The sequence below is a fragment of the Scardinius erythrophthalmus genome (assembly GCF_964197995.2).
Source record: "Scardinius erythrophthalmus genome assembly, chromosome: 2".
NCBI lineage: Eukaryota > Metazoa > Chordata > Actinopteri > Cypriniformes > Leuciscidae > Scardinius > Scardinius erythrophthalmus.
The window spans coordinates 4,966,140-4,982,697 of NC_138222.1; the positions used below are offsets into that span (position 1 = coordinate 4,966,140).

Consider the following 16,558-nt stretch of genomic DNA (forward strand, 5'->3'; position numbering starts at 1 on the left):
GCGCTCGAGCAGCGCGTTAGGTGCGGCGAATCGAACAACGAGTCCCAGTTTACTCGATTACGAGCACAAATAAACGGGCTGCGAGTCCATAAACACCCCGACAGTGCTTAAAACGGCTGTGGTTTGTTTATGCTGGAGTTGCAGTTCTCTGTGGAAGAGCTCGAGTCTGTTATGAATGTCAAAGGATGCGTGCGAGTATCAGAATATTCGCAGTGAATCACTGCTCAAACACAGAACTCACTCCAGATAATACAACCTTCAACAGTCACACGTCTTCAGAGCAGTGCTCATACACTAACAAAAGGTTTTAGACATGGTATCATGACTATATCATGGTTTTTGGACGCGAACCATGATAGTATACCAAGTGGTTTTCTTTCAAGTATATTCGATTACAATGTAAATTACATGGTTTATGTAAGTACTGTGTTATTAACATTTGATGCCATATTTCTATCTTATCTGCTTGCTTGATTTTCCCACTGATTCTGAATAATCGTAACAAGTCCACAAGTTTTTCCAGTAGTTAGCATTATGATGTGGATTATTAGCTCTTCAACTAATCTTACACTCATTCTAGTTTTCATTTATAATGGGATGCTATGTCAAAACCTAATTTTAGTATCTTTCATATTGAAATATTTTTTTTGCTGCTGACTATAGGGAAACACGTTTCATTTTCTCCTTTTAATTTCATAAAAGTCTTTATTTTGGATCTGAACTCGAAGAAAAAAGGTGTTGGTTTATGTTTTCTTGACATTGTCCATTTTGTACCATTTTCTGATGGTTGCAGATGTAGGTACCATAATAACACCATGGTATTCATTGATATGAATGGTATTCATTCATATCGATGATATGGTATTGTGTTAATATCATCTAGATTTATTCAGTCCATGGACTGCACTACTAGCTAGGGGAACCTATTGTGCACTATTCAGTATGTGTGTGAATGGAACTGAAATGCATTTGCCCTATTGTATTGTTTAAAGAATTAGCACAGATATCAAGTAGCCTCAAATAAAAAGACAAGCAGGGAAACCATAATAAATAGCATATGGAAATAATCAGCTTTCAGAAGAAACCCCTGACTTTATGTGGTCTTAGAAAGAAGTGTTATAAAATGGGCTATTTGAAGAGTTGGAGCAGACACCTGCTGACATCCTCAAGATAAGTCGAAGATGTTTGTTCAGAAAATCATTTAATGAACTTGGGTTTCATATTAAGTGTTTTGTTTACAATTTCCTTCTTTTGGAAACAGAGTATGTTAATACAGTCAGTGAAGCACGATCATATGGCTCGTTTCTATTGGCCACACATCACCATCTGGTTCTATATAGAAGCTTCTGTCAGAAGCTTCTTATATAGAACCTTCTATGGGTTCCCATCATGGGATCATTCAATGGATTTAGTTTTCATTCATTTGTTATTGTGATTCAATTTTATGAATGAAACAGCTCGTACAAATATTTGTCTCTAGAATAACCTGTTAAACATAAAAGGATTATGCAATCATTTAAAACATCTCTATATCCTCTTGTTTTTGGCATACAGGGTTCTTTAAAATTGAGTCAAGAACCCTAGTGTTCCATATCGAACTCCATTGATCCCGGAAGACTAATTTTGAAAGTGTTCCCTCAAGATTTTTCTAAAGGATTTTATAAGTTTTTTTTTTTTTTTATGAGAAAAATAAGGTCTGTGGTACAGCTGTGTGATTAATCGTTAAAAGATGGCAATCTCATTCCCAAATGACAACGAAATCACACTGGAACATTCAAACCTGCGTTGTGCTGCCGCTGACCCAGAGAGAGCAAATGTCACGTTTAGGTATGAAACCGCACACAGTTTTGTTATTTCTGTGTTGCAAATATTCATCTCGCAGAAGAATTGAGATAAAAGTTTATAGTTCGGATATCAACACTGATATCTACGGTAGTGATCAAAATAGAGTAAATAACCTCCTGAAAGTACTTAACGCTTCAAATAAAGCTTATATCATTACATCGTTACACCAGTAGGTGGCGACAAGGGACTGTTAAGCATGTATTTGGCATTGAATTCATCATTCAAGAGATGCGTTCAAAAACGCTGATTCATCCAGTAATGAAACAAGTAAAGTGTTTGAGTGAGTCGTTGAATCATTCATTTAACCTGTTTTTTTTTTTTTTTATAATTCATTCAGATGAATTAAACATTTTAAATAGACTGTTGCAATGAAAATGTGTCAAAGCCTCTAGTAAATTAGGCCTGCATGATATTTAGTTTAGTTTAGTGATCTCTGTGTGAAACGGAAAAATCATGATTCCCAATTTATCCGGAATCATGCAGCTCTAGTCTGTGTTAAACATAAGTTGACGATACTTTTATTCTACAACATAAATTACACACACCCGTATAAAAAATTAGAATTTTGAAGCTGTTATGTTTATTTAAATTTTTTTTTTATGTTTCTAATAAGTAACTTGATGAGAACGTTTGGGGTGCGAGTGTGTGAAATTTACATTGTGGAACAAAACATCCAAGTATCGTCAAATTACGTTTAACACAGAGCTTATTTTACTCAAAACCTCATTATAAAAACCCATAGGGAAATCTGGAGGGAACCACCGGCGGGTTTTGCCATCACGACTGCAGCACTATTAGACGGTACTACTGGTAATACTTCAAAGGTATTTGAAAAATGTTTGTGACACTATATCCCAAAAAATTGCAATATTATGAATGGAGGCTTGACACCAAATACAGGCAAATATGTGACATTTTACATCATCTGCTTTCAATACGATTGGCTTTTATCAGTGATAATGTTGTAGAGTGCTCATGTGGAGATGAGTTGGCAGTCAGCCGGAGGGCGAATCTATTTCCTGGATCTCAGACACATTGTTTTCTCTCTTTATGAGCTGTTGAGTTGAGTTTTGTCTGCAGGCCAGAGTTAGATGTTGTTTACTCTCCTAAAGTATTACACTGGAAAACTTTTGCTCAGCTTTGGTCTAGACAGATGTTTTTGTAAAATGGTTTTCAGCCCATATATATATATATATATAGCGTAGCGCTCCAAGCTTTGATATTGAACGTTCTCTGATCCTGTGTCGGGATAGTCCAGGGAAATCAATATGTCCGAGCCGGTGGAATAGAGATGCATTGCTGTAGCTCTCGCTGTAATGTTTGTGAATGCTTAGAAAGATCCATACTCTCATTATGAATTTACAGTTGTCACCGCTCAAGCTCTGCACATCATTCAGTTCAGCGTTCGATCTTTATTGCACGTTACAAGTGCTCTGTTATGCACTTTGGTGCGATTGTGCTTTATCTTTCTAATGCAGATGAATGTTATTCTGCTTTTGAAGCCTTGTTACATTGTGGTGTCAATAGGGCTGATTATTTGATATTATTATACTGGAATATTGTGCTGATTTTATTGTTTATTTGGCTTTGTGTCCTGAAGACAGCATGTCTCGTTTCGTTAGTATGAGATTAACTTCGCTTAACTGTTATAATGTTTCCAAACACAGATTCAACAATTCATCACCGTTTTCAGAAATCTTCTTCAAGCGTCATTTTAGATGCTTAAGATTTTTAGTGAAATCTACCTATTTATCACAATTACATTGGTGAACATAAAAAGGAATGAACCGATATCATTCTTCCCTTTGTACATTCAGTGGAAAACTGTGAAAAGCATGCCTTAGATTTTTACTGTGTTTCAGATGTTGAATTTAGCCTCTTAAATGTATTTGGCAACACCAGCTCTTTGCTCAATATAATAGTTCCCTTAGCCACTTTTAGTCATTTTACAGCAGATAAATATCAAGATGCATATCATACATTTTCAAAAGGCTGAAAAATATCGGGATTCATGATCCCACAACACTCATTCTGTAAATGCCATGTTTAAAAAGCAGCAGATTGAATAAGCTGTGCGTCTCCTGGACTTTTAAAGGGATTAAACATGAGTTCACATACACAGACAGGTTCGCTGCAGATGTTGTACACTGACTTTGACCTCTTCGACTGTTTGTTCCAGCAGAACAGCTGCAGTCTTTAGACGTACGAATGACCATCTGGGATTCTGCTCGTCAATGAAGTGGCCTGCGATCAACACGAGCTTTTGCGTCGTGTTCTTGGTGGGCTATCATCATTTACAAGGCATAGTTACAGGGAATCCAAGGGCTCGGTTATGGTAGAAAACAAATCTTTGTCTAAATGGCAACCCAATTATCATCCTAACTTAGAATCCTATCTTATCTGTTTAGTAACAGTAACCATGTTCATTTCACATAGAAAAGAGACATTTTTCAAATCTAGGATTTAGAAAGTTTCTGTAAGACTAGATTCAAAAAGCTTTTATGATTTAGTATGAATATGGTATGGTATCTATATTTTGGTATCTAAAATATGGTATCTAAAATTTTCACTTGTCCCACCACAAAAACAGTAAAAAAAAAATAAAAAATATATATATATATATATATATATATATATATATATATATATATATGTGTGTATATATATATATATATATATATATATATATATATATATATATATATATATATATATATATATATATATATATATATATATATATATATATATATATATATATATATATATGTTTATATATATATATATATATATATATATATATATATATATATATATATATATATATATATAGACCCAAAACCTTATTAAATAAGACTGTGACACCAAAAACTACTTGCCTAAATCATATACATTTCAAATGTTGTTAAAGACAAGTAAAGTCTTTTTCAGGTAGAGAAAATGAATAATCCAATATAAAATCGCACTGCACAGACTTCACTGTATAAATAAAATGTAGATTAAACCTTATTAAAGTTACAAAAGTTATTCAGTCCAGAGCAGTGAGTGATTTCTCTTTATCTTATGTTGTTTGATTAACAGTAATGACAGATGGCAGCAGGAATATTAGACTACTGTCACTTTAAGAGTGAATGCACGGATCCCATACACTGATACACATGCATTTTATTTCTCAACTGTTTGTTCACTTAAGATATAGCCTAACATATTATGTTTACTAGGATATTCGTTGAGACCTGCGTTTTTTGACGTTTTTCGTGTGAATATGTCTTTTTACGTTTTCTTTTTAAATATATCTTTTGGCTAATTTTAGACATTAAGCATTGTATTAATAATTATTTATTTAATAACCCAAAAATTCGATATATAATTTTAACAACAAAGTACAAAAATGTTTTCCTGTTAACACACTTATAAGAAGTATCATACATACATGTATCTCTCATTTTTTAAAGGAATGAAATAAACACTGCGTATACATTTTACTTGAGGATTGACCATTGAAATAAAACATCATTGTTCTAAGTTTGTATTACGAAACTGATCTACTCATCCCTAGTAGGAAGTAGAAGCACTGTTATCGATTCATGCGAGATGCTTGATTAGGGAATTAGTGTCTGAAATGATATCGCTCACATTCAATGCCACTATTAGGCTTTTGTGATGATCAGAGACTTGTGAAAACTTATATGGAAGTAAATGAAAGGCTAATATAAGCTCCAGCTTAATGAACAAAGCCATCCGCTCGCTGAACTGATCTGCAGTTAAGCTTGGTGAAGCATTTCAAATATGGATAGAGTAACAAGAGTTGATCAGATGCTTACAGATCTAGCGTGAGCGGGTTCTTAAGTTATTTTCCAGCTCTGAGCTCATTGGCATTGCAGGACAAACGCTGCAGACTTGAGTGTTAATTATTTACGCTGTCAGAGGTCAAAGTGCATGCTCCTTTGACTTGTGTTGGCTTATTTGGCCGTACCCTGGCTAAGCAGAGATGACCTGTGTTAAAGAATGGCTGCTTTAATTAGACATCAAACATCAGGCTTTGAAAGCAGCCCAATTTCAGCAGACACATGTTCTTAACCAAATACTTTGGCACATAATATAGGTCAAAATGCTCACAATTTCACAGATCTGTTTTCTACTTAGAAGTGAATGTCTTTGCAAAAATGTTGCCATTGTTATCTAAACTTTGCTTATTGTTCAGTGGAACTCTGTTAATCTTGTTTGCAAGATATATACTTTTAACAGCTGAATAGTGGTCAAGTGATAATATATTTTTTAACGGCCTATGCAGATATCTAAAGAGCAGAGTTGCCATACGCAACATAAAACTCTTTATTATCTGTTTTTATGACTGTTGGCAGATTTTGGAACTGGCAAAAGAAGGAAATTTCACAGGTATTAAGATGCGTTTTGGTCGATCGGGTCACAGGTGGACGACACTAAATACAGGTCAGGGTCTAAAAATGTGTTCAAACAGCCACAAAAGACTGTCTTCTCTTTATTAACATTATGGGAAGAGCTCTAGCCAGACGCGATTTAAACTTTGTCGGCTGGAGACCCAAGTTTGGTTTAAAGATGAAAAACGTACCAAACACAATGTTCTCTCTCCATTCCTGATCTCTAACACACACTCACAGCGTTCGGCTGGTCTTGAGTCTGTCAGAGCAGAAACTAAAGCTGATGCTCTCCGTGTGTTTTTCCATCATCTCCGGTCACGTTCATATTTAAATTGTGTAATTGTCCTTATCAAGTCTAATTTTTTGTGTGTGCAGAATGTTAGTGTCTTAACCTCTTAAACTGTTCCTTTTAACTTCAAAATTAGAAATATGCAAAAATGTTGACAAAAAAAAATGATATTTAGAGGTAGCTCAATCATGTGGAAGATTGCCTATGTTAAGCTGTGCGGCGTTATTATGATATGCAAGTAATATTAAAACTTGCTGCAAATGATTACATTTGATTGAAATCAGAGCAACACTGACATGACAACAATCTCAAAAAAAGCAAAAAGTTTTCAACAATCCCTCATTTTTTATGCTCAGCAGATCTCTGATGATCTTCCACCACATGAAGGAGAAACTGCAGTTGTTCTTCAGAGTGTGTGAGATAGCCACTGTATTCTTGAATCAGAGCCACTCCTCTCTCGGCGTGATCATTGATTACTTTCATTGTATGGTTGCCTGTGCCTCCTGATAATCTGCTTGATTCGACCAAAGTTCCAGGTCAATTTCAAGGAACGTAATGTAATTTTTTAAACCAAAAAATGTGCTCTAAACCCAAACAATAACCAAGGTGATCATCAATAGAAATATGTATTGATTCCACCAGGAAAGGTAAATCTGCTAAACCGGGTCGTGGATGGATTCATTTGGATTTAGTTTTTACAATAAGTAAACTGAGATATGTATCTAAAATACATATTTAGGAATATATGGTGCATTTTATGGGGATTTTTTTTGGAATTTTACTAGCCAGGTACAATACCAATTCAAATGATCTGTTTTTACGAAAATCATCAAAATCTCAGAAAGTTTAAAGCTATTGAGCTACCAGTAATTATTTTGTTACTGCCATAAAAATTGGCATGCTGTATATTCTTATATAAAGGAACAATTTGAAGGGTTAAGAGCATGACAATTGGAGACTTTAAAAATAAGGACCACCCTATTGTGTAAGCTTATTTTTTCCATTAGATTGAAAGATCTGAAAAGCCCACACATTCACCCGCCCATAGACCCTCCCCTCGAAGAAATCAGGACAGAAGTGGTGGAAAGTGGACAAAAGAGACACATTAAAACACCAGGTGTAAACAGCTGTAAAATGGCCACATATTGATTAATGATAATTGAATGAATTGTCCTGGCCAATCTCTTTCACTAGACTAATGATTTTTTTTTATTTTTTATTTTAATATTTTGTGTATAAAGTTCACAATCACCAAATCATCATCCATTTTGATGTCCGTGCATGAAGGTTGTAGTGTATAACTTTATGTATCTTTACTGCTCTTGTATCTGGATGAATAGTAGAACTGGTCTTTCTAGACTCTTATGCAAGTGTTTCCTTTGTTTTGCCATCGCTGAATCGTCAAAATGCTTAGAAATGATTTAATAAGTTATGGAATGTTGTTTGCACTTAATTTAACAGTACATGCATTTATGGTGTACTGACCCAAGAAAGAACGAGTAATAAAAGGTAACTACATGGTTGGGCTGTGCAATTAATCGTAATTGATTTTTGATTTTGGCTTCCAACGTTTATGAAAACATAATCGAGTTAAAGATAATCGAGTTAAACTATTATTAACCGCTGCCACATAAACGGTGCATTCCTCACTGCGCCAAACCTAACATCCAAATCAGCCAAATAAGTGAGTGTTGTAAAATATAGTCTTCTGTTGCTCAACTACGGGACATGTTTGTTTGATATTAAACAGTGTTATTAAGAGCGCATTAAGCCGCAAAAGAGACACTGTTCCCTAGGCAGCGTTCTGTGCTTTCAATAAGCAAAGAATACTGTGGGCTTCGCCTAAATGGTTTAATAGCCTACACACAAAATTTTTTTAATTGTATTTTGGGAAGTATCCTCATAAACACAGTTGATTATGTCTTAAGTGAATGTAAACAGTTGTGTGTAACAGTATGTTGGATCCGTGCGTTAGCTCCTAAAGTGACAGCAGCCTAATATTCCTGCTTCAGTCTGACATTAATGTTCATCAAACAACAAAAGACAAAGATAAAATCACTCACTGCTCTTGAATGAATAACTTTTGTAGCTTTGATAAGGAGTAATCTATATTTAATGTATAAAGTGAAGACTATGCAGTGTTTTTACATTTGCATTCAGTTTCTGTTTTAGGCTATTAGCTATATTTTTTCTCCATTTTGTTGAATTAGTTTCTTTGTTCTTAATGTATTGCTCTCTGTTTACTTGTCTTCTGTAACATTGTCTACATTAGTTAACCTATTATTAGTTTTTGCTGAAATAGCCTATCGATAATTGTGAAATTTTACTGATATTGGAAATTACTCGTATAATGAAATAAGACTTTGATCATATCGTCTCATATCATATCATTTCAATACTGACCAAAATTATCTTGATTGTTTTTTGCCGTAATCGAGCAGCCCTACTTACATGGACTTAACATGGGTTGAGGTTAGGATTATGGTTAGTATGTAGTTATTAATCAGTTATTACTATAAAAAGTACTGAAACACTTTATTTTACAGTGTCCGTGTTACATATGTTACATGTACTTACTATAGTTATAACAGTAAATTATGCATAATTACATGCAACTAAGCCTCAACCAATCCCTAATCCTACCCTAACCCTATAGTAAGTACATGTAGTTGCTTAATATTACTCAATGCTTAAATATATAATTACATTGTAACAACGACACCTTAAAATAAACTGTAACCAAAAGTACTTAGTATATACATGAATAACAGAACTGTAAAATAAATTGCTACTGAAATTTTAATCGAATGCGATGAGATAAAAAGGTACCTGAAAATAATGACAAGAAAACATTCCTTTCTGTTGAGTTTCTGAAATTAACATGGAAAAGATTGATTGCATCTGTTTGGGACACTATATCTCTCCTGCTTTTCAAAGTTATTGCTCGCGTTTTGTGTGTTTGCTCTTGTGTGGTAAGCCAAGTCCTTATTTAGTGCTGCATATTCATCACTTACCGTTTCATTTTCAGAGTACAATTTCAAGACAGATAATCCCTCTTTGTGTGTCTCTCCTCTAGGGCAAAATGTGGGCGACTGGGAAGTTGACATCAATACGTTGAGGCCACTGTTCTCCTTCTCCCCACACCCTGGCAGTCTGAGAAATCAGACGTTACTGTGACAAACCTGGGCCGCTGGCACTAAAATGTCCCTAAGTGGTGGCACTGCAGGCGGGAAAGGTGTGGACTCGAATGCGGTGGACACTTACGACAGCGGTGATGAGTGGGATATCGGGGTTGGAAATCTGATTATCGACCTTGACGCTGACCTAGAGAAGGACAAACTCGAGATGTCTGGCACCAAGGACGGAGGGGGAATGGCAGCTCCACCCAGCGCAGTAGCGGCTCTGCCAGACAATATCAAGTTCGTTAGCCCAGTTAGTGCCCCTCAGGGCAAAGAGAGCAAATCCAAATCCAAGCGCAACAAAAATTCTAAAGACAATAGCAGCAAGTCTCCAGCTGCAGATGGAGCAAAAAAGGAGCATCAGGGACGGACCCAAGGGGAGGTTACCGGTGCGACAGGTAGTTCAGGAGGCGGCAACTCCGCTACGGGCAAAGGTGCCGAGAAGGGCGCCAAGGCCTCACGCGGTGTGCCAAACAGCAAAAAGGAAAAGGAAGTATCGAGTGGGAAAAACAAGAAAGAAAAAAGCGAAAGCGCACCAGTTGCAGTCGTGGCAATTGAGAAGGAGATAGTTGTGAACGCTCAGGCGTTTGGAAGCACGCGCAACACGCCCTTTGACAATACGCAGAACGCAGACATTGCTGTGACAGAGCAACTTGGGAATAACGCTCTGGAAACTGTTGGAATTGTCTCTCCGTTAGCTATTAAATCCGAGCCGGAGGAGCTTGATGGGGAATGCAGAGTTCTGAAGAAGATGAAAAATGAAAAGGTAAGCGCGGATGGCCCGCTTGTGTATTTCAGCCATTTAGCAGCTACTGCAAATTGTGTTATTGACGTATTGATAACTTGAGTCAATATTAACGACCTAATCCTCCTGAATGCAAGTGAGTTGTTTCCTCCTGTTTCTGACATTGTGTGTGCTTTGTGATGGAAATATTTTGCTCAGAAAGACCAGATTTAAACTTGCATTACCCAAATAAGGTAATCATGGTGTTTCAACTGTTAGGTCATGGATCTGGCATTTGAAAAAAGATATTTTACAAAAAAATGATCATGATCACAGTGTGTATAAAAATGTATTCAAGCAGTATTTACAGTATTATGCTAACACTATTACGTTACAAATTTGTTTGGCTTGTTTTTTCCCCCCTGTCGTTCCGGTCTTTGAATAGAGGGAAGTTTCGGACTGGTTTGGCTGTTAATCCCAGGAGCCAAAGATGTGTTTGGGGGGGAGGGGAGGAAAGAAGCTCAGACCCCTCGAACCCACTGGCCTAAACTTGCTGTGGGGGAAGGGTTGGAAGAAGGTCATTTATCTGCATCTACACAAGCTTTTAATCTGAACAGAACAACTTCTGTGCTTCTGGGAATCATTAAAATTAGGAAGGAAATTCCAATTAAAGCTTCAAATCCAGTTTCAGGTCTTAAGCAGATAAGTGATGACAGTGTTTGTTTGTAGCTTTTACATTGGAAAGAAACAGTTGTGGCTTCCACTGTGTTAAAAACTTAATTGTGTAGCCTAACGTTTTGCAAGTACATGCCGTTCGACTAAAAGAACAAATGCGGATTGTCATATTCATTTCAGGATTATGTTTGCTGATGTTGTGCTTTGTTGCGTAGACTTGCCAACATTGAAATTCCAGTCACCATAAAGAGCCTACCATGTGTCTTCTGGAGATGGTTTTAAAGCCCATTTTAAGATCACTCCCTAAGCTTTTTTTGTCTTTTCAGTAGCATGGTGTGACAAAATAAATCTGTGGTAGATTAGGTAGGTAACCATAATTTCAGATATTGATGACCCAAATGTTGTAAATCAAAGCCAAACCCTGTACTCTCCCAGATATTCATAGTGCGCAATCTTCTTGGAAACATCAGTACAAAAAGAGATGTTTGCTTCTCTGTGATTGTTCACATGACTTGGTTCTCGGGTCAAGTAGATATTATGCAATTAAACGATTCCAAACTTGAAGTAAGAATGCAGTGATTTGTGCAAAAAAATGGGTCCGTTTTGCAGTTTATGTTGTGATGGTTAATTGCGCATTGGTATTTAATGTGAATTGAATTCCTGTAGGCCAATTTTTCCAAGAAGAGATGCATTTAGTGTATCTATATGTTCAATATATTTTATAAACTATTGACTGATTAATAGATAATCTGCTTTTTCCCCTCCTTTGTTTTTGGTGTCTGCAAAATCCAACTGGTTGACCTCTAAATTTTAGTATTGGTGATAGTTTTGGATGGTGCAACACTGTTTTTTTAATAGCGTCTAAAATGATTTTAGCTTATGATGCAGCATGTGAGAAGGAATGCAGTAAAACACAAGGTGGCAAAAAAATCAGCAATTAGAGCAATGGCAGATTTGTGAAACAAAGCCTTTCCGTGGTGCATTTCCCTCAGCTTTGTGCATGGCGACTGCGAGTATGTCTGGATGGGTGTTAAAGCCAGCAGCGAGGGTGGGGGAAGGGAGCGCGCGAGCGAGCTAGCACTGCTAATTCAGCTCATGAAAGGCTTGAGCAGTGAGAGCAGCTGTCCTCCATTGTCAGCCAGCAAATTTCCAGCATGCCTCATTTCACCTCTCAATGTGAGCAGAGAGAAAGCTAGAGGGCAGAACAGAGGGGGATAAACAAACAGAGACCGATAAATGAGAGAAGGAATGAATAAATGAGAGAGGACTGTTGAATGCCTCAAGTTGCCGCAGTGCTTCCAAACGGAGGTTGGAGAGATCATGTGTTAAATGCCAGCGATGGAGTCTGGGTGTAGCTTTGCGAGGGGTTGGAAGGTGCTCTGCTCGAATCTGCCGAAGAAAAAAGGACAGAGGAAAGAGAAGGGGGAACAAATGATCTGGCTAAATGAAAGGGGGGAGAGGGGTTGCTTTGTAAGTGGATGAAGTCTTTAACTTCCTACACACTAAGGAGCTTGTCAGCACTCCCAGTTCCACTGAGGTGAAAGAGGAATGGTGAAGAAATCAGGACTTCGTCACAATTCACTTAATTGCACTACTGAAAATACAAAGTATTAATTGGGTCACACTATGATAAGCAATGTTTTTTTTTTCCTCCTCAATGTTGTGATGCTTGTAAATTAAATTAATTTGAAGGGTTAGTTCACTCAAAAATGTCTTCTGAAGAAACACAATCACTTTATATTATGTACAGATTTAATATAGGCTTTTATTCAAAAACAATTGATCAATGCACATTAGAGCTGCACGATTCTGGATAAATTACAAAACAATTTGTTTAAAATAGAGATCACAATTTCCCCGCAAGTCTGAGAAAACATTTTCTGGAAGTTCTGACAATTTTAATTGCTGCAGTCTATTAAAAATATGTAATTAATTTGATTTAATTATTTAAATAAATAAAAATCAGGTTGAGTGAATGATTCAATGACTCACTCACAAACACTTCACTTGTTTCATTACTGGATGAATCAGGTTTTTTGAACAATTCTCGTGAATGAATGATTCAATGATTTTTCATAATCACTTGTCGCCACCTACTGGTGTAATGTTGTAATGATACAATCTTTATTTGAAGCTTAGGAATAAGATCACGTGTGTAATTGTGCAACTCTAATGCACGATGCTAAATGAAAGTTCAAACTTGTAAGGTTTTTTGTTACATGGACTTTTAATAATGAGACCTTTTATGTTTTGAAGAAATCCAAAGATATTGTTAAAAAATAAATAAATATTTTTTTGGCCGAACTAACCCGATATGTATCATATGAAATATGTATAACAATACTTTTTGAGACCTATTACAGGAAAGAAGAAACGCCATTTTCTAACACCATGCCTTTTAGTGCTAGAGTAGATGATGGCAAAAGTTATCGGACATTTTAAAAATTGGTGGAAATGAGCATCTACATGTTCATTATCCAATATCAATACAGACAAATAAATAAATAAATACAGAACACAAATATCAGCCAATAACCACTATGGTTCCAATATATTTTTCATCCTTATTAAAACTGTTGCAGCTTCAGCCTCGCATTCGTCACAGTTAAAAGAGTTAACAAATGCTGCAAACTCCAGGGGTTGTGAACAATATAGGCCTGAAGCACACTTTGGAAAATCCACAGCAAACAGTTCATCCCAGAATCTTTTGGCATACAGTGCATTATTTGAGACACACTAATCCTACTCTGGCTGAGTGTTTAGGGTGGATGTTATGAATTGGGATGTGGTGTAGTCAGTTTACGGCATGTGGTCTGATCATTTGAACAGCTCTCTCTCTCACGGTACAGAATGAGGGTGGTAACTTGCTGTGATTTTTGTAGAAAATTTTTCATAATCTGTAGCATGTGCAGCGCATTGTTTTTCTGAAATTAAAAATTATTTAGCATACAACTTTTGCAAAAACAGCTGTTGTATAAAGTAATGTGGGGGTGGCCATTGGGACCATCATGAATCTCTTTACAATGGCAGTTCTTTCAATTTGACAAGCACAATACTTTAAGCCCTTGGGTCTGCTGTGAAAAGTGGAACGTTATTGTTTGATCAAGAAAATCACAAGATCTCATTCATACTTCTTTCTTATACTGCCGAATGTATAAAGAGCTGCCATTCAAGGATGCTTAGATAGTCTTATGCTGTGTTTAACATCTTTGTGCTCTGGCATTGTGTGTCGAGTTACTCTCTCTAATGAGGTTAGTGTCACTGGAAAGATCCTTTTAAGAAGATTAGAGGGAATTGTTAAAGATTTCAGCGACAGAATTATGTCGGGTTTCTTTGTGTAGGAGACAATCCAGGCAGCATCTAGCGCCGCTTTAGTTCACAGTTTACAAATCTGTGTGTATTGGCATTGAATGCTGCATGAAAATCTTGCATCTCAGAAACTTCAGGGTGATCTTGATATCGTAATGGTATAGTTTGGGATAATTAGAGCTGACAAGATGCGATCTTGATTCAAACACCCACATGATCTTATTCCTAAATGACAGCGATTGAACTATTAAGCCTTTGACAAGTGCGATCACAGCGAACATTCAGATCTGCGTTCTGATCCAGAGAGAGCAGTTGTCGTGTAGGTTTGAAACTGCTTCACAGTATCATTAATTTTTTGTCTTACAATAATTAAAATTTTCACATAAGAACTGAGATATAAGGTTATTGTTCGAATATAAACACTGATGTCTACGGTAGCGATCAAAATAGAGAAAGTAACATTTTGAAAGTAACTTGACGCTTCAAATAAAGATTGTATTAATTACATCGTTACACCAGTAGGTGGCGACACATGACCATTACATTTATTTGTCATTAAATCATTCATTCAAGAGTTTCGTTCAAAAACACTGATTCATCATGAAACTAGTGAAGTCTTTGAGTGTGTCATTGAATCATTCACTCAACCCGATTTAAAAAAAATTTATTAAATATTTTTTAAATAGACTGCAGCAATTAACATTTTGTCAGAACCTCTAGAAAATGGCATGTTATTTGGTTTAGTTGTCTATTCAGAATTGTGGGAGAATCAGGATCTGTATTTTAAACAAAAATACATTTTTGAACATTTTATCCAGCTCTAATTACATCTACATGACCATAAGTATATTTCTAGGAACTTTGTGAAGTCTCTTATATATCACTGGCCCTACTAACTACATATCAACTAACTAAATTAAAGACCAATATAATTTTTTTTTTTTTTACACACATCTTCTTCAAAGATTTGCCAGCTGTTCATCTGTTTAAAACAAATCATTTTTGTTAAAATGCTTTCCCTTTCTCACATTCATCTGCTGTTTGTTTCACTATTTCACACCCTCTGGTCATGGGAGCCCCTGGATGAATCGAGCCTTGCTTGCACAGTCAGTCTCAGTTACTCATTACATCATGTAATGCTATGGATGTTTTATGTTGAGAGGACGTGCTGTGCAATATGTTTTGCTGCTTCAGGGGAGCGAAGTGCACATGTGAGATGAAAGGCTCATGCATCCATACTCCCATGTTTCCATAATAAATGTCAGCCATGACCTGAGCTCAGGGACCATGACCTGCCACCCTTTTCTCTCCTGTGAGCACCTATGTAATTAATAGCTATTGGAGAGTTGGGTTTTACAATATAGCTTTAAGTATAGATTTTTTTTAAATGATTATAAACAAATTGTCTTGTATTCATTTAATTCCAGACCCATATAACTTTCCAACCTGCATGGAACACAGAATGAGTTATTTAGCAGAATGTTCTGGCTGTTCTTTGCATTAAAGGGATATTTCACCGCTGGAAAGATGAATGTGTATTTGAATTGGGTCATTTATGTCGTAGAAATGTGAAATTATTTTAGAAGTTGGTGCCTCCTAGACTAAGAAAAGCCAGAAAATGTATGTGGATGAAAGACAACAACTCCCAGAATGCACTTGCTTCGCTGCCCTACGAGGACACTCCCACGCCACGCCCACCAGTTACAGAGGGCAGTATCGGGAGAAATGATACAACTACACTACTAGTCGACTCGAAACTGAAAAGACTCCGTTTTATCGTGAGATCCCCCTATGGGCGGGTTGAAGACATGCGGGACGAGCTCCTCCTACTGGCTGAAGTCTCTCGCCTCGGGCCAAAAAAGCCTCGGATGACGCTAAATGGCGATTTTTGTGTCATCTGAGGTTTTTTTTTTAGACACAATACAGAAATCTCTCGTCTCAGGGGGACATGAGGGAGGGAAGCACGGTCATTTGAAAATACTACAGGGTTTCTACTGATGCAAAGCTTAATGCTAATCGGTGAAGGATCGCTTTAAGTAGGGAATTTGAAATTGCTGGTACTTGGGTACCAAGTTGATACAAAAAAAAAAAAAGTACCTTCACCAGTAGAAGTATTTATACAATATTGGTAGTAATT

General features: G+C 36.4%; 1 protein-coding gene across 1 annotated transcript in view; it reads left to right on the plus strand.

Moving 5' to 3' along the window:
- The window catches only part of znf609b (zinc finger protein 609b), a 59,513-nt gene that overhangs the window by 736 nt on the left and 42,219 nt on the right, over positions 1 to 16,558 (plus strand). The window contains exon 2 of the mRNA XM_081359642.1: positions 9,611 to 10,479. Coding sequence (XP_081215768.1) covers positions 9,736 to 10,479 — 744 coding nt within the window. The 5' untranslated portion in view covers positions 9,611 to 9,735. The remainder of the gene's footprint in view (positions 1 to 9,610; positions 10,480 to 16,558) is intronic.